The sequence below is a fragment of the Microcaecilia unicolor genome, chromosome 3, assembly GCF_901765095.1.
Source record: "Microcaecilia unicolor chromosome 3, aMicUni1.1, whole genome shotgun sequence".
Lineage (NCBI taxonomy): Eukaryota > Metazoa > Chordata > Amphibia > Gymnophiona > Siphonopidae > Microcaecilia > Microcaecilia unicolor.
Window position 1 is genome coordinate 391,815,088 of NC_044033.1, and position 24,265 is coordinate 391,839,352.

At 41.3% G+C, this 24,265-nt stretch overlaps 1 protein-coding gene across 1 annotated transcript in view; it reads right to left on the bottom strand.

Moving 5' to 3' along the window:
* Window positions 1-10,652: 10,652 nt before the first annotated feature.
* INTS9 (integrator complex subunit 9) overlaps window positions 10,653-24,265 on the bottom strand; it is a 221,256-nt gene continuing 207,643 nt past the window's right edge. The window contains exons 16-17 of the mRNA XM_030198704.1: window positions 18,327-18,464; window positions 10,653-11,438 (exon numbers count right to left, since the gene is read on the bottom strand). Of these exons, the coding sequence (XP_030054564.1) occupies window positions 11,262-11,438; window positions 18,327-18,464 (315 nt within the window). The 3' untranslated portion in view covers window positions 10,653-11,261. The remainder of the gene's footprint in view (window positions 11,439-18,326; window positions 18,465-24,265) is intronic.

Here is a 24,265-nt window from a genome sequence, read left to right on the forward strand (position 1 = left end):
AAGGTGGGTATTAGTCATGAGATAATATCTATGTACCATTTGGTATCCTAAGTACACATTGTAGTATTGTTACCTCTAGCTGTTGTCTGCCCATTCGTTTTTTTTGGGTCAACAATACTTGTCATTTACATAAAATATGAAACAAATCTTTCCATTTAACACATGAATTATCCCCTTTATCCCCATTTTTTCCGTACTTTCCTCGTCTTTACCTCATGGTTATCAACAGACCGAATGTCAAACTTCAGCCCTTTTAAAACTACCAGTGCAAATCTACCTAATGTCTTAGGGGTCTTTTACCGAACAGCTGTAAAAACAAAACAAAATGGCCGTAGCACACCCTTAAGCAGGTCATTCCCATGCACTAAGGTCATTTTTACTACTGAAGTAAATTGGCTGATTTTCTGAACTTTTCAATAATGGCCTTGCACTGATGCTCACATTAATTCGTGGCCATTAGGGCACGAGTTTCTACTGCCACCTATTTAGTAGGCGGTAGGGACTCGCACACTAAACCTATGCTAATTAGCATGCGGCAATGTACCTGTGCTAACCAGTTAGCCCAGAACATGCCCACTCTCCACTTCTCCAGACCTGCCCCCTGCACCAAACAATAAAAAATATTTTTTATGCACATGGCAAAATTACCACGGAACGCCTCAGTGTGCCATTTTTTTCTGTAGTAAGCACGCATTAGTGCTTACTACAACTCTGTAAAAAGGGCCCCTTAGTTTCAAAAGAAATTTCCACAAATCATCTGGAAAATTGCCATTTTATCTTGTAAGTATGGTTACCTACACAAGATCCAGCTATTTTTTAAAACATGTCTATCTATACAAGTTTCCTTTTTCTTACAATTACCCTGATTGCTAGAAATACTATTCTGAGGCTCCATGGGTTGAGAGACCATCTTCTCTCTATAATTTGAACCTATTCTTCAGATGGGACTTTTCTCTTCCTCACTATAAAATGTAGGGATTGTTTTGGAAAATACCCTTAGTATGAAGCGTTGGATATAATTTACTGCAGCTATTTCTGTTAATAGCGATGTGTACATTAGTTTCAGCCTTTTACTATCACAGAAAAATGTAGGGCCTCTTATCAAGCTGTGCTCGTGGTTCCCCTTCGGCAATGCTGATGAAGCTCATTCAAAGTGAATGAGCAATGTTGGCATTACCCCACTGGGGACCGCTAGCGTGGCTTGATAAAAGAGGTCCTTGGCTACTTCAGGTCATGGAATAGGAGTGACAGAACTCAATTCCTGGTACACTGGATTGTCACAAAATATATTTAAAAAGCTCCAGCTGCCACAAAACCTCTGCAGTTTATCTAATACCTGCACCAAAGCATGGACATAGGGAGGAATTTTCCAGTGATGGAAAAATTATTTTTTATATTACTCAATAGCACTGAGAATTGCCTTATATACAATGGGATAGAATGTTTTAGAATGCTTGAGTGGAGGGGAATAATGGCAATAGCAAGCAGCTAAGAAATCCAGAGGGGGCAGATACTCCTCTTGCCTTGCTTCCTACACCCATACACTATATCTGATCTTCAAGGCCCTTAAAGGAAATGACCCAGAGTACTTGAAGAACAGGATCTCCCTCTACACACTTCCGAGGTCACTAAGGTCCTCCAAAAGAATATCTGCAAGCACACTGTCTCCAAAGGACTTCACACAATGTGTAATACCCACCAGTGCAGTTTCTCCGGAGTAGCTGAAAGGTTTTGCTTAATACAAGATTACCTGTACTTCAGGAAGTAGGTGAAAGCGCTTGGCTCTTAATCCAGGACTTTAATGGAAGAAGTAACTAAGGGGTCCTTTTACTAAGGTGCGCCGAAAAATGACCTGTGCTGGTGTAGATGCATGTATTGGACACGCACAGGTCCATTTTTCAGTGCCCCTGCAAAAAAGGCCTCTTTTGGGGGGGCTGAAAATGGACGTGTGGCAAAATAAAAATTGGTGTGCATCCATTTTGGGCCTAAGACCTTACTGCCATCCATTGATCTAGCAGTAAGGTCTCACACATTGACCGGGCGGTAATGGTCTACATCCGTACAATGCCGATTACTGTCCAATTAGCGCCACGTGCTAGAAAATTTCCAGCGCACTTAGTGGATACATGTAAAAAATGAAATTACCACCCGAGCCACGTGGTAGCCGGGTGGTAGTTCAAAATTGACCCACGTAGACACACATACACGGCTTAGTAAAAGGGCACCTAACTTGCTAGTCACACACACAAGTAGTGACGCCAGCTGCACATACTATAACAGGACATGCTTATCCACTCCTACCCTGAGATAATACTCAAGCACCTTTCTGACTTCATGTGCAACTTTCTTTAAATTAGTCCCCTTATTGTCTACCTCCTCTTGCTCTATCATATCCATCTTTTGGACTAATTTTCGAAAGAGAAGGACATCCATCTTTCGACATAAATCGGAAGATGGACGTCCTTCCAGGGACGTCCAAATTGGTATAATCGAAACCCGATTTAGGACGTCTCCAACTGCACTCCGTCGCAAGGATGGCCAGAGTTCAAGGGGGCGTGTCGGAGGCGTAGCGAAGGTGGGACTTGGGCACGTCTAACACTTGGACGTCCTTGACCCATAATCGAAAAAAACAAAGACATCCCTGACGAACACTTCGACGTTTTTACCTGGACCTGTTTTTCTTATGACAAAGGCACAAAAAGGTGCCAGATGACCACTGGAGAGAATCGGGGATGACCTCCCGTTACTCCCCCAGTGGTCACTAACCCCCTCCCACCCTCAAAAAACATCTTTAAACATATTTCGTGCCAGCCTCAGTTGTCATACTCAGGTCCATGACAGTGCATGCAGGTCCCAGGAGCAGTTTTAGTGGGTATTGCAGTGCACTTCAGACAGGCGGACCCAGGCCCATACCCCCCTACCTGTTACATTTGTGGAGGAAACAGCGAGCTCTCCAAACCTCACCACAAACCCACTGTGCCCACATCTAGGTGCCCCCTTCACCCATAATGGCTATGGTAGTGGTGTACTGTTGTGGGTAGTGGGCTTTGGGGGGGGGGGGCTCTGTACACAAGGTAAGGGAGCTATGTTCCTGGGAGCATTTTATTAAGTCTACCAGCCTTCTTGTTTCTCCTTTTCTTGACCATGTCAGCCCATTCCAGGATCCAACTGTAGGAACAGTCACTGGTGGTATCAGAGCCATGCTCTTCTCTATGCCACTTTGCAAGATTGTCCATAGCTATGGGGTGTGTAGGTACTGCTAAGTTAGCTTATACGATATAGAGCAAGACTGCACTGTGTTGGCAATTTTGCTGTTTCCACTCAGCTTGAATAAGAAATGTGAGCACAAATGCATGAGCAAAACTGAGTGCTGCAGGCCTACATGTTTAAAGAAACTTTAAATATTTTTAATTGCATATATGTCAGGAGGGCTTTAATTCATACCACTGTGGCTCTGATGGGCCTGAACTCTAATTTCTAAGTAGTAATACTAAATTAGGGTCAACTTTTTCACAGCACTTTTATTTTGATGGTATGTCTCTCCACATATGCTGATGCTATCAGATGAATTGTGTTATAATGCACAGAACTTTAGGGTAGATAGCTGGGGTCTGAGATGGCTAATGAACAGCTGTGTTCATGTTACAGCTCTGAGATTGTTTTAGGCCTTCAGTGAAGATGGTAAGGTGCAAAGGTTGGGTCAGAAGCAATCTCCTGCCTCCCTTCTGGTTGGGAAAAACAAGAACTAAGCAGTTTTCTGACACCAAGGGTGCAAGAATTAGAAGCAGATGTTGGTAATGGCACAATCACCATGAACAAGACAGGTCTTGCTTGGCCCAAAAGAAAATTCTTTTCCATTCAGGCAGGAGCAAACATTTGACCACTAGGTCTGTATCTGGGCAATGTGCAGTGAGGTCTGTGAGCAATGGAGGATATCAAGCAGGGATCCTCTGGTGTTTGACTGTTGCTGAGCCAAGTAGCTGGAACCCTGCGTGAGATGACTACAGCAGTAAGTAGGAAGTCAACATCATCAGTATGGGGGTAGCAGCCAGACAGAGATGGACTATCCTAGACAAGACACCAATTCTGACTCTGGAAACACTAATGATGGTCCATCCCTCCCCCCAACCCCCCCCCCCCCTTTTTCCAGATGCAGTGGAGAAATGGTCCAGCATGCAGCAGCCACCTTTTGGCACACCTTTGTAAAAGGGCCCCACTCATTTTTAGCATAAGCTAAAAACTGTAGCACACATTAGTAAAAGACCCCCCAAAAAGCTTTGTTAAAAAAGGGCCCTTTTGTACATGGCTTTGGACTTCTATTCATGATGTCCTGATATATATGTACCCTTGGGGTAAGATATGCTGGGAACCATCTAAATTTCAGGAAATTACTGAAGACCACCCTGTTCAAGAAGGCTTACCTTCCAGACTCAACCTAACTTACTTCTTCTTTGTTACAGCAAAATTCATGGACTCTATTATCTTTAATTATCTTTTATTATCTCTGTTGTTTTATACGTTGCATATACGATTACTATCTTATTATCACATTGTTTAATTTTATTTTACTAACTGTAGCCTGCACTACGGTATTGTGTAAGCCACATTGAGCCTACAACTAGTGGGAAAATGTGGGGTATAAATGTGTTAAATACATAAATATGGTTTTTGTTTGCATTTATTTATGCTTTCTTTAGTAATGCTGTTTTATTTTCTTCTTATCTTGATGTATTCTTTTTCTTTGCCACCCTTTGCTGCCCCTAGGATGTATGCAGTTTTATGACTGAAGTGTACCCCTGATGCAGGTGGAATGCTGAAACATGTCAAATTAGGACTAAGAAGATAGTGCTGTGAAGATATACACTGGATACTGGTCTTTATACTGCAATTTTGTTCCTCTGGGATTGGTAGCATGGAATGTTGCTACTCTTTGGGATCTTGCCGATTACTTGTGACCTGGATTGGCTACTGTTGGAAGCAGGATACTGGGCTAAACGGACTGACCCAGTCTGGCTATTCAGTTCTTGTTTGATTTTAAGAGTGAATAAATCATGATTTTTGTTTTGTTTGATAAATTGATTTTAACAGTGAATAAATAATACTGATCACACATATCACAATATTTTTGCAGTATATATATATATATAATCTAAGGCTTTATTATACTGTTTAATGTTTCCATTTACTGTACATGCTATATTGTGTATGTTCTGATGCTATATTGAACTGTGTACTCTCTTGTTTGTTCTAATACTATACTGCTCTGTTTAATTCTTATTTGCTATATATGCTTTGAATGTTTATATCTTGACACGATTTCCAACTTTGACGATTGTGTATATTTGATGCTGTATATTGTACAATATCTTGACATAGTCTCTAGTCCTGTGTCCCAGTAACACAGAATATATACTTTTACTGTGATTCTTCATAGTTCCATCACTCAATCTATTGCCTCTATTACCCTCCTATTTTTCTCTAATTCACACATTCCCAAACAACCATAACATCCCATCAACATGTTCCTCCTAAAAATACTCATACTCATCCATGCATTCATGTTCATCCATGCAACATTCACCGCCTCTCCCTCGGAAATCTATGTTATTCCAGTTCTCCACCACCACAAAAAAGCAACCAAGCCAACCTCATCCCCACGCCCAATTAACAACCAAAGAAACCAATCACCAGACAGATATTGCTTAAAACAAAGACAATCTCACCTAAATCCAAATTATCTACATCAAGACAACTCATCAATATCCATCCATCAACCTTAGTGGATGAGCCATATCTCATCATCCATGTAGGATATAACAATGCAAGATCAGCAGTTAACAAAACGGAAATCCTCACAGATTGGATTAAATCAGACAATCTGGACCTCTTATTTATCACAGAAACCTGGATCCGCGACCCAAAGATCCCATCACACTCGATCTATGCCCCCTGGCTATAAAACCTTACACTGGATCAGGAAGGAGAAGAGAGGTGGAGACATAGCGCTTATTTACAAATCAAGCTTTTCTGTTGAATCTATATCTGAAACCTTTACACCACAACTTGAAATCGCATCTATTAAACTTCAAAGTCCAATGTTGTGTGACCACCTAACCATCCTATTTTACAGACCTCCCTCTAACTGGAATAATAACCAATCCTACTTCATGGACTTTATATCAAACACCTGCACCAATAATTCCAATGTTCTATTAATTGGTGACTTGAATCTACATCTAGAGGATCCTAACTCTGCCCATACTCACAAATGCAAGGTTTCCACCCATCCTTCTAACTCTAATATCCAAATTCAAACAAGAAATGTCATTCGGAAATAACATCCTCCTTCTACAATTTGACTTATCCAGTGCATTTGACATGGTAAATCAAAATATTCTAACCAAATTACTGGATAAACTTGGAATCGGTGGAAATATTATTAATTGGATAGAAGGCTTCATCACCTCAAGATCTTATCAAGTTAAATCATCATCAAACATTTCAACTTCCTGGACGCCTGATTGCGGTGTACCTCAAGGATTCCCTTTATCACCGATACTCTTTAATCTTATGATGATCCCACTTGCCAAAGCTCTGTTCAGACATGGTCTTAACCCGTTCATTTACACTGATGATGTCACCATATTCATTCCCTTTAAATCTAATCTTACTGAAATCTGACATAATATCCACGGGCATGAACATCTTGACCTCCTGGGCCAACGCCTTTAGGATGAAATTGAACAAAGAAAAAACACAAAGCCTAATCCTCTCAACACTCTGCACCCCTCCCATCTATCCTTAAAACTTCAGACATCACAATCCCTATTTCCGACAACCTGAAAATCCTTGGAGTGACTCTAGACAACCACCATTCACTTGAAAATCATGCTACATCCACTACAAAGAAAATGTTCAATATGAAGTGGATATTGAAACGTGTAAAACCCTATCTTCCCCTGAAAACTTTCCAGAATTTAGTACAATCCATGGTACTTACCCATGTAGATTACTGTAATAGCATTTTCCTTGGCTGCAGGGCCCATATCTTGAAAAAACTTCAAACTGCCCAAAATACAGCAGCGAGACTCATTTTTGGCAAATCACGTTTTGAATGCGCAAACCCTCTTCGTGTAAAGCTTCACTGGCTCCCTATCAAAGAGCGAATCAACTTCAAGGTCCACACATTAATCTACAAGATTATCCACTGTGAATCTCCGGACTATATGCTTAATCTGATTGACCTTCCTACCAGAAACATGTCTGAAGCTTCGCGAAATTACCTCAACCTACATTACCCTAACTGCAAAAGAATCAAATACAAGACCTATTATAGATCTAACTTCTCATTCCTAGGCAGCTGACTCTGGAATGCTCTCCCCAGATCTATCCAATCAATCTGCGATTACCTACCCTTCCGGAAAGCACTAAAACCTATGTATTCAAGCAAGACTATCCAAATGACCCTGACTAATCTAATGTACCATCTAATGAACCATCTACCTACACATATCCCATGATAACGACATTAACCCTAACTATATCTCCCATCTCACTCCCCTCTCCATTGCCTATTTCTACCTATTCATCTTGCCTTTTATTCTGATATATTTTACTTTTACCCTCTAATAATAATATTCTGTATTCCTTTTACTATGTAAGCCGCATTGAACCTGCTTTGAGTGGGAAAGTGCGGGGTACAAATGTAATAATAATAATAATAAAGACTCTTTACATTTGGGCTGTTGACCTATCTGCTTTATTTGTGAACAGACCCAGCAGATATGATGCTTTTCTTGTCTCTATGATGCCAAAATAGTCTGCAACCTATATCAATGAAAAATGATTGTGTTTGGCTGCTGACAAGTCAAGTGTCCTGTCATTCAGTGTTCTCGATGTGTAATGAAGTATAACATCAAACCATTAAAAGAAGCAATCAATAATGCTATTTTTCAAGAGCCTCTGCAGAGCAATCGCAGACACCAGGATCCTGATTGCTGCTTTCTGCTTCAATAGAGCTTGATATATTTCTTAAAATAGAAAACTCTGCTAAATGCATACTCAAGAAAGTCTGATTCCATTTCTTTCTTTTTAAGAGAAGGATTTACCACTTCGATAGATTAGGCTCCAGCAGTAAAACAAACCTGCCACCTGACAGCAAAGTGCAGATCTGTATGAGGTAAACATGGATATGTCCATAAAGGTTAATGCAGTCCCATGAACTTGCCTCAAGTGCCACCATTGCCAGATGAAAAGTGCATACTTGTTGCATGGCAAAATACTGAATGTTCCCCTTCCTCCATTTGGCAAACATGTGAAACAGCATGGTAAAGTATGTCCGGTTAGGGAGGAGGGGCTTTATGAGGTATCTATTTTTATGCCTTTGCATACAGTCGAGCCTCACTAATAGGCACTATTGCCTAAAAATGTGCTTAGGAGCCAGAATATATTAAAATTACTGGTATATGTATTTTATAAATATATTGGGGTCAATATTCAAAGCGATTTAACTAGCCAGAAATGGCTCCTGGCCAGTTAAATTGCCTGGTCGGGGCTAACTGCCAGTTTTCAGTGTCACTTAACTGGTTAGTGCCGTACTAAAAACTATCTGTTTTGGGGCTGACCTGATGGCAAAGTCTTGCATCATGTCTGTGTCCATGGTTTACTGTTATGCTCTATTTAAACACTCATATTCTATGATTTTGGATTCTTAATAAGTTTTGAATTTTCTGTGTGTGATCTCATTGTATCGATGGATGTGTTCTCTCAGTACATATGACAATTTTTATTATAACTTTTCATGCCTTCATAATAAGGTTTTTAAAGATGTCTTATGTTGATTTGATTTACGATGTCAATTTGAGATATAATTTATTTATTTACTAGTAAAAAAGGCCCGTTTCTGAGACCAATGAAACGGGCGCTAGCAAGGTTTTCATCGGAATGTGTATGTTTGACAGAGTGTGTGTGAGAGTGACTGTGTGAGAGAGACAAGAGTGAATGTGTGTGACATAGTGTGAGGCTGTGTGTGTGAGAAAGAATGAGAGTGTGTGGCAGGGGCCCCCCCTCCGTCTCCCGCCCTCCTCCCCCCTTCCCCTCCCCTCCCAGTTTCAGTGTCATGGCCCCCCCTCCTCCACCTTTCAGGGTCGTGGCCCTTCCTCCCTCCCACTGCCACATTCAAGCTGGCTCCCTCCCACTGCCACGTTCAAGCTGGCTCCCTCCCTCGCTCCTTCCATTCAGGCTGGCTGGCTCGTTCCCTCCCTTCCTCCGACGATCAGGCTGGCTGCCTGCCTGCCTCCCTCCCTCCCACATTCAGGCTGGCTTGCTCCCTCCCGTGTCAGTGCTCCGCCCTCGACGTCATCGCGTTGTTACGTGAGGGCGGGACGATGGTACTCCTCCCTTATTTCTTGCAGGCAATGTGTATGACGTCACAATCGGGTGGGCGATGCAATTCGTTGTCCTCCCCCCTCCCAGCTTCACTGTCATGGCCCCCCTGCCTTCGCCTTGCAGGGTCGTGGCCCTCCCTCCCACTGCCATGTTCAGGCTGGCTCCCTCCCTCCCACGTACAGGCTGGCTTGCTCGTTCCCTCCCTTCTCTGCGACCAGGCTGCCTGCCAGCCTCCCTCTCTCTCTCCCGCATTCAGGCTGGCTCGCTCCCTCCCTCCCACGTTCATGCTGCTTTCCTCCCTCGCTTCCTCCCGTATCAGTGCTCCACCCTCGACGTCATCGCGTTGTGACACGAGGGCGGGGCGATGGTAGTCCTCCCTTCTTTCTTCCAGGTGATGCGTTTGACGTCACGAACGGGTGGGCGATGCGATTCGTGGAGTGTAACTGCTCCGCCCTCAACGTCATCACATTTGACGTGAGGGCGGGGCAGACACTCATGGAGAAAATGCAATCTACACCATGACATTTTAGAACGTTGGGAGACTCGAGGCTTCATTAGAACGTTGGAGGTGCATTTTATATAGAGAGATTGTTTCATTCATACATTTTATTTATGTTTAATATAGTAAGATTTGTGACCCCCTAATGCACGTGGCTGCGCCCACCAAGACATGGCTTGTGTCGGGTCTACATTGTTGGTGCTTTGAATAAAGTTTTCCTGACTTTATGCCCCATGACTGGTTGTCATTTCTGTTGTCCTTTTTTGGACTACTGAAGTAATCATTTGGCCAGTTAAATGCTGATATTCATTGAGTTTCCAGGTTTCTGGAGCTGGCTAACACATAGCTGGTTAAGAACAATATTCAACACTTTACCGGCCAGGTTAACCACATAAACAGGACCGTATAAAAGTCAGTCCTATGCTGTAACCTGTAGCCAGTTAAGTGCTGAATAATCACACTTATCCAGCTATGCATTAGCCGGCTCCAGAAATCCGGAAATTCAATGCCAACACCCAGACATGACCTAGCATAGAATTTCTGTGTTTAGGTCAGCAAAACACTGATCACTGCCAGCTGAATATCAGGCCCATTATATACATATTTGAGAGCCTAAAATCCAATTTCCCAAGTTCCTTTCCATGGTATTTACACTGACTACCCATCTCAGTAAATCTGTGGATATGACTATGAGGCATATCAAATAAAGGTGAAATATGACGAATGACGAAGCAGTATTCATTACTTTGATGGAGAATAATCTAGCTTTTTATTCCTCAAAATATTTTATATCTTCATACCTTCCTGCAATATGGTTGTAAAAATCAATTTTATTTTTTTTCTAAATAACTGAAATGCAATTAATCCCCAATTCCTCTATCCCAAGAAAAACAACTAACTACCACATATTGGTGACATTGCTATGTGCAAACCAATCCACAAGCAGCGACATCATCAGTCATATTATCATTTGTTGATCATATGCTGTTTAACTTTAATAAAAATGTTATTTCTAAAAAAAACCCTTCAGATCCAAGTTCAAGGTACAACTATAAGTACAAAAATAGCTTAAGTCACAACTGCAGAACAGAAGTAAATACTATATACATGTATCATCTTCATTCCATATTAAATTTCATCTCCTATGAGTTTCAAAATTGCTGGTAAAGAATAGGGAGAAATTTTCCATCCTGTAAAGAGAGTTTTCATGATAAACATGAATTCACTAAAACATGTCTGAGGAATACAAAAATATGGGGAACTGCCCTGCGAAACTATTAAAAAACAGCTTGTATTGTAGAATTCTGGTGTGTTCGTAGGCCAATATGAAGTCTTCTGTGAGAACAGTAAACACGCAGAAGTTTGGTGGTGAAGGTTAAAACTTTTGTAGGAATTTCAGAACAAGGTCCCGTAGTTTTATCCGCAGCGTCTCATCATTATCACAGATGATGTGGGTCGAGTCCTCTTCAATTTGAATAAGGGTTTCGGCCTCTTGAAGGAGAACGATGTGGCCCTTGGCGGTGTCCTCTATCTTTACATCACTAAACCCATTCTGAATAAAGACAAGAGACAGTATGGACATGACTAAACAAAGGAAAGTTTTTTAAAAAGCAAGAAAAGGCACTTGCCTATCTTCTGCAGTTCTACTTTCCATTTTTGTATCTGTTGTTCACATATTCCTGTTTCTATGAACAGCGAAGTATATGTCTAATATATATTTTTTAGCACAGCAACAGAGAGAGGGTCGAAGCACACAGCAACAAAGGTAAAAAAAGAAGTAACAAGGGCCGTCAAGCTTGGGATAAACAAAAGTCCTTTATTGACAGACCTGACCTGGGCTGTGTTTCGGCGTCAAGCACCTGCGATAGGGGTCAAATAAAGTGGAGGAGCTGACCTGAAGCAGTTTGTGATTGAGAAGCCTTGTGTTTTAAAGCAACTGTGTTGTTATGAGAGAGGTTCGTATCATTTCTATGAGGTTGGACCACTTTATTTGACGCCTGATGCAGGAGCTTGATGCCTAATATATAGTTTTACAAATTTCATTTTGTCATTACATTAATTTATTCAGATAAAGTTTCACATCTTTTCCCATGGAAACAAAGAAACTTTCCTTTGATTTTTAAATAAACTAATGGCCTCTGGCCCTGCCAATTCCCTGTATTCTGACGAGTAGCTCTCTCAATCTTTTTAAAAAATCATTAAGCACTGAAACAATTGGGTTTTTGTGGTTTCTGAGATCAATAAAGGAGAAACAATGTTTAATTTTTTATCCTCAAATATGTTTAGACCATTTTTGCTACATTGTAAATAATCTGAGGCAAATAAATAAATAAATACTTGTGGTCAGATCCAAACTTAGGGGTCATTTTAACTAAGGTGTGCTAACAGATTTAATGCATGCTAAAGACTAGAACCTATATATGACTGAAAAATCCGTGCCTAAAAAAATATGCCTAGGTATATTTTATAAAGTACACCTAAATTTAGGCGTGCTTTATAGAATAAGCGTAAATTTCCATGCGGATTATAGAATACACTGAGCACCCGTCTGTGTGACTAAATTTGGGCAGTTACGTCAAGTAAAACTTGGTGCAAATCTCAATGCCTAAATCAGGCGCAGACTGGGTGTATTCTATAACAACACACATAAATTTGAGAAATGCCCACAACCTGCCCATTCCACGCCCATGGCCAAACCCCGTTTTTAACTATGTGACCTATAATTTATGCACATCATGTTGCAGAATGTGCTTAGACAGTTCTGCTTGTAAATTCTAATTAAGGCCAATTAGTGTCAATAATTGCTTAAGTGGCATGTGCAAATCTGGAATATGACCAGATTTGTACATGCAATTTAAGTTACACTAGATTTTATTTATTTAGATTTTGCTCACACCTTTTCAGTAGTAGCTCAAGGTGAATTACATTCAGGTACTCTGGATATTTCTCTGTCCCAGGAGGGCTCACAATCTAAGTTTGTACCTGAGGCAATGGAGGGTTAAATGACTTGCCCAAGATCACAAGGAGCAGCAGTGGGATTTGAACCAGCAACCTCTGGATTGCAAGACCAGTGCTCTAATCACTATGCCACTCCTCCACTCACCAAACAGCCCATTATATACCTGTGGGCAACATCGCACTTAATGCACACTAATTTGTTAGCACAAACTAAATCCATTAGTGCACCTTAGTAAAAGGACCCCTTAGCCTTTAAAGCAAATGGAAAGCTTTATGACTACATGTGGCTTGAGGTAAATAGTTACAGCAAGATGGCAAATTTCCTGAAGCTTGAGGTCAGGCATTGTAGCGCTCACTAATGATTTTAAAAGCAAAATCTGTAGTTCTTTGATGGACAAAGTGAAACACCACTTTCAAAATCTGTATTTGAGAAATATAGGTTTAAAAATCCACATCTATGCAAGTGTATTTAAAAACAAAACCCCATGAAGACCCCACTGGTTTAAAAACCATAATGCTTTAGTACTGCTGTGGTAAACAGAACTTAAGAATATTTTTTCTATGTACATTGATACCTAGGGCAAATTAGTTGATATAGAGGATAATTTTATGAATGATTCCTTGAGGCATAAAGCCTTTTTAGACAAAGAAAAGGGATTATAAAATTATCAAAGGGTTACGTGCATAAAGCATGCACAATGACAAGAAGGTGAACACTTTCACACAACCTGAGTACAGGCAGAATCATGACTTATAGAATACACACATACTTAATGCGCCTTTATGCCTCTCAATTATTTGGACCTGGGGATGAATAAGTGGAGTAGGGAGGTGGGGAAGAACTATATGCGCCCCCAGTTTCTACAGCTGATCTCCTCCCTATATGAGATGGTCAGGTCAGGAGACCTACAGGAGACACAGTTTAAGATACTTCACAGAGCATACCTTTCCAGGGTAAAGGCTGTCACTAATAGGCCTATGGGAGGGAAGAACACATCTTAAATGTAAATCTGGTAGAGTAATGCTGACACACTCCTTCCTGGAATGTCCCATGTTAACATTATGGAACCAGGTCTTTCCAAAGGTGGTTCACAAACAGATTGAGTGGGATTACTGTGCATTGTTGCTGAGAGATCAAACAAGTTTACTGGCCCAGAACCTTTCTCTGCCAAAAAGAATATATATATATATATATATATATATATATACAGTGGGGGAAATAAGTATTTGATCCCTTGCTGATTTTGTAAGTTTGCCCACTGACAAAGACATGAGCAGCCCATAATTGAAGGGTAGGTTATTGGTAACAGTGAGAGATAGCACATCACAAATTAAATCCGGAAAATCACATTGTGGAAAGTATATGAATTTATTTGCATTCTGCAGAGGGAAATAAGTATTTAATCCCTCTGGCAAACAAGACCTAATACTTGGTGGCAAAACCCTTGTTGGCAAGCACAGCGGTCAGACGTCTTCTGTAGTTGATGATGAGGTTTGCACACATGTCAGGAGGAATTTTGGTCCACTCCTCTTTGCAGATCATCTCTAAATCATTAAGAGTTCTGGGCTGTCGCTTGGCAACTCGCAGCTTCAGCTCCCTCCATAAGTTTTCAATGGGATTAAGGTCTGGTGACTGGCTAGGCCACTCCATGACCCTAATGTGCTTCTTCCTGAGCCACTCCTTTGTTGCCTTGGCTGTATGTTTTGGGTCATTGTCGTGCTGGAAGACCCAGCCACGACCCATTTTTAAGGCCCTGGCGGAGGGAAGGAGGTTGTCACTCAGAATTGTACGGTACATGGCCCCATCCATTCTCCCATTGATGTGGTGAAGTAGTCCTGTGCCCTTAGCAGAGAAACACCCCCAAAACATAACATTTCCACCTCCATGCTTGACAGTGGGGACGGTGTTCTTTGGGTCATAGGCAGCATTTCTCTTCCTCCAAACACGGCGAGTTGAGTTCATGCCAAAGAGCTCAATTTTTGTCTCATCTGACCACAGCACCTTCTCCCAATCACTCTCGGCATCATCCAGGTGTTCACTGGCAAACTTCAGACGGGCCGTCACATGTGCCTTCCGGAGCAGGGGGACCTTGCGGGCACTGCAGGATTGCAATCCGTTATGTCGTAATGTGTTACCAATGGTTTTCGTGGTGACAGTGGTCCCAGCTGCCTTGAGATCATTGACAAGTTCCCCCCTTGTAGTTGTAGGCTGATTTCTAACCTTCCTCATGATCAAGGATACCCCACGAGGTGAGATTTTGCGTGGAGCCCCAGATCTTTGTCGATTGACAGTCATTTTGTACTTCTTCCATTTTCTTACTATGGCACCAACAGTTGTCTCCTTCTCGCCCAGCGTCTTACTGATGGTTTTGTAGCCCATTCCAGCCTTGAGCAGGTGTATGATCTTGTCCCTGACATCCTTAGACAGCTCCTTGCTCTTGGCCATTTTGTAGAGGTTAGAGTCTGACTGATTCACTGAGTCTGTGGACAGGTGTCTTTCATACAGGTGACCATTGCCGACAGCTGTCTGTCATGCAGGTAACGAGTTGATTTGGAGCATCTACCTGGTCTGTAGGGGCCAGATCTCTTACTGGTTGGTGGGGGGATCAAATACTTATTTCCCTCTGCAGAATGCAAATAAATTCATATACTTTCCACAATGTGATTTTCCGGATTTAATTTGTGATGTGCTATCTCTCACTGTTACCAATAACCTACCCTTCAATTATGGGCTGCTCATGTCTTTGTCAGTGGGCAAACTTACAAAATCAGCAAGGGATCAAATACTTATTTCCCCCACTGTATATATATATCCCTTTTATTTGTAAAGAAAACAATACTACAATATTGGGCATCTGGGGAGGTGGTGGCATTTCACAGATGGGAGCAAAGAATGTAGGAAATGGCAAAATTTGAAATAAGTATGTATTGTACTACCAATAAACTAGTCAAACTGCACTATATGGCCCTATGGCATGTCCCCTTAAGCACCCAACCCAAGGGGGGGATCGGGGGATGAATGATGTATGATTGCGTGAGCGATTGATCGGGACATTGGATGGGTGTAAGTGTTATCATTTGGCTGTGGTTAGTTTCAATTTTTTTTCAAAATTGAAATGTCGGCTCAGAGGAGTTTCTGGGACAATTTATACCACTTGTCGGGAGGGTGGCTGCTTTTAACATTAGAAATGGAATTTTTCCTGCTTGACTTAACTAGACAACCATGACCTCCTTGATGTTGCTGTTGTTGTTATTGTTCATATACTGGATACTATAGCTTTTGAACCAGTGTTGTGATTTGTGGAAACATTTTCTATGTATATTTTATTCCTCTGTATTGAAGATTAAAAAAAGATTACTGAGTGATGCTGGGATCCACACTCAACTTTGGGTGAAAGTATTTACACCAATTGAAGCCTGCAAATTAGGCGCTATCCCATGAATTCTATAATACTGCAGCATCTTTAGTGAACGCCCCTGCCCTGCCCCTTTCATGCCCACACCCCCTTTTCAGTTGCATGCTACATAATTTGCATGCACATCTTTACAGAATAGCGCTTAGCAAGATGCATTGTGCAAATCCTAACTGGAACCAATTAATTGCAATAACTGGTTGTTACTATCCAAGTATTGCTAGTTATTGGCTCATTACTCAATTAAATTGTGTGAGCAAGAATATATAGAATTTGGGAATGTGTTCAGTTCTGGTGGTATTTTACAAAAGGAGTTGCAAAATATGGAGCCTTTTGGGGAAAAAAAACCGTATAAGGACATGCAAGAGTTCATGTGTATTCAGCAGGAGCAGCAATTTTATTTATTTATTTATTTGTTGTATTTGTACCCCACATTTTCCCACCTATTTGCAGGCTCAATGTGGCTTACAATATTACACCATTTCAGGCATAATTCAAGAGTAGATATACAATTAATTACATATAAAACAAGTGTAACATAATGGATATAAACAAAGTGAACAAGAAAACAATCAGAATATCAAGTAGCTGGCGATGTGTTATAAATCCTATTACTGATTATTATGGTAAGTCTTGTTGAAAAGGTAAGTCTTTAATGATTTTCGAAAGTTATAAATATACATGTGGGAAAAAATGAGAGAACCTGCCATTTCCATTTGGAAACATCGCCTTCACAACTTCCACACATAAATAGCAGCATTTCCATGTGCAGCCTTCACATTTTACAAACCTATATGTATAAGCACCATCAATTAAGTGGCAACGACACCATTTTATTCTGGAGGCAGAAATAAACCATGGGGATTAAGGAGAATTACTCCATTAATCTTTTGTGTAAAGCTTTTTTTTTTTTTTTAATATATGTGTCTCCTCAGCCTGGGAATTTTATGTATTCACATTGTAAAATGGAAAATACATGTGTAGATTTTTTGCCTGCCCAAGCCACACCCTTATCACACCATCCTGAAATCTCTGTATGGTGTTGGATCTCCATGTTTAAAATAACAGCTCTCTGAAATCGCCATTTAGACATGTTATGTGATTTACATGTGTAGATGCCACTGTTTACAAGTAGAGATGCTTCTAAAATAAACAGCTATATAAATCTAACTATCCTTGGCAGCAGATTAGGCAAATCAACATTGAATTTTCTACACCAAAATTTGTAGCAGTCTGGAAATAGGAATAAGTGAGGTGATAAAAATGTACAGATGGCACATGTTAAATCACAAGCAGATTGTGAGACTGGGCATCGAGATGGCAGATAAAATTTAATGTGGACAAGTGCCATGCGATGTATGTAGGAAAGAATAATGCAGACTAAAGCTACACGATGCTAGGTCCCACATTAGAAATCACCTCCCAGGAAAAAGGATCTAAACCAACTAGTGAGTTGTAGGTGTTCTTATATAGTTGATGCTAGTTATTGAAGGGTAACTGTTTCCAAATGGTTCCTAGTCAATATTGATGTTTACTGCTTGGGGATTTTGTTGACAGTCCTTGAATGGAGACATTGAAACTATGACTTGAAAATGATTCAATGAAAGATGACCGAGTCTGTACTGCTGCCTTTAAAAAGTTAGCTACGCATGTCTCAACAGTTTGATAAAAACATAGCACAATAATAACTTTCAAACTAATTTAATACATTTTTCATTTATTTTCAAGAACCATAGTCGCTTCATCAGGTCAAGATAATCACAGTTAATGTCATTTTTGTACCTGCATAAATGTGTATAAAACATTAGAGTCTACAGATGAATACATAAACTAAAGAAGCAAAATATATAGTAACATAGTAGATGACAGCAGATAGAGGCCGAAATGGCCCATCCAATCTGCCTAGTAAGGTTGTAACCTCTGCTCCATCCAGGTCACCCACCTCCCCCATGCATTCACTTAGGGTTGTAAAATGCACCGCGCATGTTCCAGTGTTCAGTGATAGGATATTCACTTTTCTGTTGATCATTTTACTGAAGTGTACACCTGGGAATCTAATTAATGCTCACCTTCTCCAATGTTTGCACAAATTGCTCCACAGGAATGGAGCCACTGAGCAGTGGTTTGAAAGGATGGCACTCGGGACTTTCTTCATTTGCTCTTTTTCTCTTCTTGCCTGTTTGGGGTTGCACTGGCTTTGGTGGAAGCTAAAGCAAGAAAAGTAAGTAAGATGAGACAGAACGTATGACAATAAATGGAGAGTTAAATATAAGAGGTATGGTAGAAGGAGGACAACCAATAGGATGCCATGATGCCCATCTACAAAATTATACTGTAGTGTCAAACAGGTAAGATTCTGTAGGAAGCAAAATGCAATGTGGAACCTTCATTAATAGAAATTCCTTGTGTGATTGGAAGGACCAGACTGACCATACTGATGGTTTCACTAAAACCGAGCATGCACACGACGTGAGGGGAAGCAGGGCAGGTAATGCACAGACAACAGCGCTGGAGAAAGGCTTCAGCTGGTGGGGGTTGGGGTCCTCTGCCAGACAATCCAGAGGCCCCGGATCCAATTTGGGGGCCCAGGCCCCCCATAGCTATGCCACTGTCCTGGAGGGAAAGTCCGTATACCATTATTAAGATAGATCTGGTGAAAGTCATTGCTTATCCCTGGGGATAATTAGCATAGAATATTGCTACTTTTTGGGACTATGTCAGGTACTTGTGACCTGGACTGGCCACTGCTGAAATCAGGATACTGAGCTAGATGGACTCTTGGTCTGATCCAGTAGGGTAACTCTTTTGTTCTCATGACTGAAGATGTGACAAAGGTCTATAAAATCATGAGTACAGTGAATACCACAGACATAAGCTGAGACATGGCTAATCTACTGTGTACTTTGTTTCTGCGGTTAAGAATCAATACTGTTATGACCGAAGACTAATTTAGCGTATTACTTAATAACATTATTAAGCATGTTTGCATACATCTTATAGCATTAGGATAAGTCCAAGCAAAAAGTAAAATACAGTCTCTAATAATCTGTCCTAATTGTTGGTTTTATATATTTTCTTCTAGTTTTGGCCTGGTAGCTTTCTGCTGCTCCTTTAGGCTTCCATCTGATCAGACCTAACCTTCATTTGCAGTTAGTTCTGTATGTCTCATCATTGGGACTCCCTCCCCATACTGGGGCTGTGAATGCCGCCTCTGCAGCATAACTACCCTGGACAGACCTAGGGAGCAGCAGCCAAGTCTAAAAAAATCAAACCAAAACTTCTCAGATGGCAGTGTACCAGTCTGCCCCAGTATAGTATGATTTCTTTCTAACCTATCAAAATTGCGAGCGAACCACTGAATGATGTGCTATTCTGAGAGGGACAAAGAGAATGACATTAATGTAATGTCATCATTTTATGAATAATTTATCTTCTTGTCACTGGGCATGCTGCCAACAAACTATGCACAGATTTATATTAAAACTGCTTTCCTATTCCAAATATAATTGATCAAAAAATGAAGCCAGACATCCAAGATAAAAGCACCGACTTCCGAAGAGATGCAACTTGGTCTTTTGAGCTGAGGATAACAGTTTAATTCCTCATTTTAATCAGTACAGTTTGCTTGTGCTATAATTAATATAACATGGGAATTCTTATTAACAGAGCTGCTCCTGGCCACAAAAAAAAATCACTATAGCCTCTATAGCAGATCCTATCTAGACAATGCATGGTGTTTTGCAACCTGACCACCCAGGTGCCAAAGCTGACAAGACAGAGATTTCCAGTGAAGAAGATGGGGGTGGCTTAAAAGTAAGGGGTGTGACAAGTGAAAGCAATAAAAGAGATTTCAGATGTTTGCCTGTCTTCTTCCCTCTCCTTTTCCCCATTATTTCATTTAGACTGTCCCAGCATACTACTCACCAAAATTCAAGAAGCCACTTCCACACAAGCATCCTTCCAGTTCTGTAACTTCAGGGCCCCATTAGACTAAAGCATACTCAGGGTAGATTGTTATAATGAATCTGGCTGGGTCTGAGTCACTGTTCCCTCTAAGCTGAGCCGGAGTCCTCCATTTATAGTCTTGCCGGGGCGGGGGAGTGCTCTTTCACCATGACATTTTCAATAGTGAGGGACAGGCAAGCTCTGCAGGATTCCAGGGAACCTGCCTGTCACTAGCGATTGAAAATACAATATTGAAGCAGGGGCCCCCCCCCCCCCCCCCACACACACACTGACTGCAATGCTGTTGGAGGATTCCCGCTCAGCTTAGAGGGAATAGTGGTGAGAGTGCCATTTTGTGTTGCTCACTTCTGGATGTGTACTGGCAAAACTACTTCGGTTCATTTTTGGAATTTTTAGAAATTTTCTTAATTATGAGCTTTTTTCAGTTTGTTCACATAGTTGGTTTAATAAAAAAATGGTAATGCTTATTAGAACTTTCTAATCACATAAATCACATATTAACTCATAGGTTAATATTTATTAAATCAATTTTATGTGCACTAAAGGGTTGATATTCTGCATGGTTTAAGAAGGTGGGAGATGCTGAGCTGGCTGGCCTATGATATTTGGCAGTACTAAACTGGACAGTGCCACTAAAAATTGCCTCCGATTGCCCTGGCACAATCCACACAGGGCGAGGGCGATCTGGGAGTGGAGTCGGGCAAAACCAGAAGTTAAGTGGACACCGGTGACATTCAGTGCATAAAACATAGTTTCATCTTTGCCCGGTACAGTTTGCAGGTACCAGCACTGAATATCAGCCACTGAACTGCAAAAATTTCCAGGTCCACCAAAGACCCCAATATCGCCTGTGCCAGCATGGAGTATCTGGCTCAGATTCTGCTTGCAGTCGTCGGGTAACTTTAGGGGGTTCATTTTCAGGGCACGCTAATGAACTGAATGTGAGCTAAAGAATGTGCATCCCTAGTTTGCAAAGATGCCAAATGTAGACCAAGAGCAGGTGAGATTCACAGCCTTAGAATTAAATTGAAGGTCGAACACTGAGACATTTCAGTGTGTTCACGGTGTATATTAACACAGATTTAAGTGTCATACTGCAAATGACAGAAGCAACACCAAATGATATTTCACTTTCTTTGTTGCCTCATGAAAGGATACAGGAGTGGAGGCAATGTGAGGACAACTTTCAGAGGAATTTGCTCAGGTAACTAAACAATTATCTTGGTAAATTCTCTAGGCTAAAATTATCCCTCCACTCAGTGGTTAAAAATATGCAGACACTTTTGTATCTGTACACTTCACTGTCCCAAATTTTCAAAAATAAACTATTTATATGACGCTATTCCCACCAGAGAAAGTCATACATACAAATGTGTGAGCAGACAGAGGGAAAGATAAATGCCCCCACACCGATGGAAAGACAGAGACAAGAATACAGACACGGATGGCAGACGAAGACAAAAACAATCTTCATTCTCTCTGAGACACACTTGTACTGTTGTGTTAGTGATCATATCTTTACCGAGTGTCTGACTCCGCTCACACACTACAGCATCATGTAAAGTTCTTGTACTTGCTGCCAGCTCTCTTTCTCAGTCTGCAGCACAGACAGCAGTGCACGGCACATTAAAACCCATACTAATGAAGCTATTGCCTACTCAGCGCAGAGAAGACCAAACTCTGAGCTGAACGCTAGGGCTTTAAAACAAGGTCTGAGAAGGTGTAAAAGGTTAGGCTCATTCTTCTGCAGTCAGTGCTAGTGAGGACTTCATGTCCTTTTCTTTTCTTTATTGAGAGCAAGTATGTACATAAAAAAAAGAAAGAACTAGGGCAGGGGTCTGCTGAAATAAACAGCAAAATTCTGGACTGTTGAGATCTGCATGTGTGCACAGGAATGAGCACAAAAAATTGTCATCAGCACCTGGAATCCCATGCACATTCATCTGAACATCTGCTGGAATGGTATTCTGCACATAAATATTGGTATCAGGGTCCGGGTAGAAGAAGGATCTTGTGGCTCCTCCGGATCGCCCAGATTTTCCAAGTACTACTTTAAGAGTGGATCACTGTTCTGACTACTGCTGCTGCTTTCGGAATTCATCTCTGCTGGGTTCCGCTCCCTCTGATGCCAAAACAACAGTCCTCTGCTAAGGTCGTACTCGGATGGTCTGGGAGTACAAGGGAGATTCTGGGGGACTCCTGACACATGGTGAACAGCAATGACTCTGAAAACTTGATGGCAGTCCATGTTGAGAGGATTTGAAGGTATATTGACTTTACCTCCAGACCGTATCTGCACATGTGCTGGAATGTTATTCTGTGCATCAAAAGTTTTGTGATACCAAGGAACAGGGTAAAGGACCAATCCAACAGATTCTCTTGGATCCTGTTTTAAATCTTCACTGGCCCTAATATATTAGTTTTGTGATACCAAGGAACAGGGTAAAGGACCAATCCAACGGATTCTCTTGGATCCTGTTTTAAATCTTCACTGGCCCTAATATATTAGGGCCAGTGAAGATTTAAAACAGGATCCAAGAGAATCCGTTGGATTGGTCCTTTACCCTGTTCCTTGGTATCACAAAACTTTTGATGCACAGAATAACATTCCAGCACATGTGCAGATACGGTCTGGAGGTAAAGTCAATATAGGTCATTAAAAGTTAGGTGCCAAAAAACTGGGCGCTAAGCTAGTATTCTATAATGGCAGAGTTGCATCCCAAATCTTTTATGAATGCTTTACGCACCAAACTTTAAGAGTGACCACTTATACCACGTCTATGGCTGGTGTAAATGGTGGAGAATAAATGCAGCAGCTGGGTGTAATTGTGTGCAAGAATAGTGAGGACAGCCCTGATGTGACCATGCCCCTCCCACATTAACGCCCCCTTTGCAGTTGTGCGTTGAGAGGTTAGCTATGCTGTTTATTAGAGTGGAGTAGCTGCCTAATGGTTAGTGCAATGGACTTTGAGCCTGGTAACCTGGGTTTGATTCCCACTGCAGCTCCTTGTGACCTTCTGCAAGTCACTTAACATAGAATGTGAGCCCTCTAGGGACAGAGAAAGCTCCTGTATATAAAGTGTACAGCACTGCATATGTCTAGTAGCACTATAGAAGTGATTAGTAGTAGTTTATAATCCATTATGTGCGCAACAGCAAATTAGCACCAATTAGTGTTTATTAAACCAGATTATTGGTATCATTGCTAATTCAGTGCCAGTTAGTTAATTATGTTACGCATGTAAATGGACTTATTCTATAACTGTGTGCCTAGCTTTGGGTGCCACTTATAGAATTTGGGGGTATGTGTGCACATAACTTCAGGTGCAAGACACAGTTGCTACGTGTGCAGACCCAGGTGTGTATGCGACTGGTGCGCTCTTTCACGTTAGCACACATTTTTTGTGCCAGGTCTCTTTGCTTACTATTTGATTACTGCATTGGGGAGCAAAATGTGGTTGCATAAGTTGAGTCAGGACCAGAGGTTTTGTGTGTTAGGATCCTCCCACAAACTCGGTGATCAGAGGGTGCAGCGTCAATGAATGTCATCTTATCTGAGTATATGTGGCTATGACATTCAGATGCACCTTGATGTCAGGCTGCTAAGTTAATCTTTGCCCATTTATAGAGCAGTAAGGCTTTCTCCTGCAGCCTATGTATCATTGTCCCTACAGAAAGGGTACTTTGAGATGGAAGTCTGACTTCTTGAAATTTATAATGAGTGAAGCATGGCAAATCATAGTAACAAAGGGGGCCTTTTACAAAGCTGTGCTAGTGTTTTTAGCTCACGGTAAAAATCAGCTGGCGGTAAATGCTGAGATACCCATAGGAATATAATGAGTGTCTCAGCGTTTACTGCTACCTGATTTTTTACTGTGAGCTAAAAACGCTAGCGTGGCTTTGTAAAAGACCCCCCCAAAGTAATTGACTGCACATAAAGACCAACATTTTCAGTCTACCCAGGAAGGTGCATCTGCTGCTCTCTGCAGGTTCAAGTGCCCATGGCTGGTATATTGTATCTGTACTGTGGTCAATGCCAATT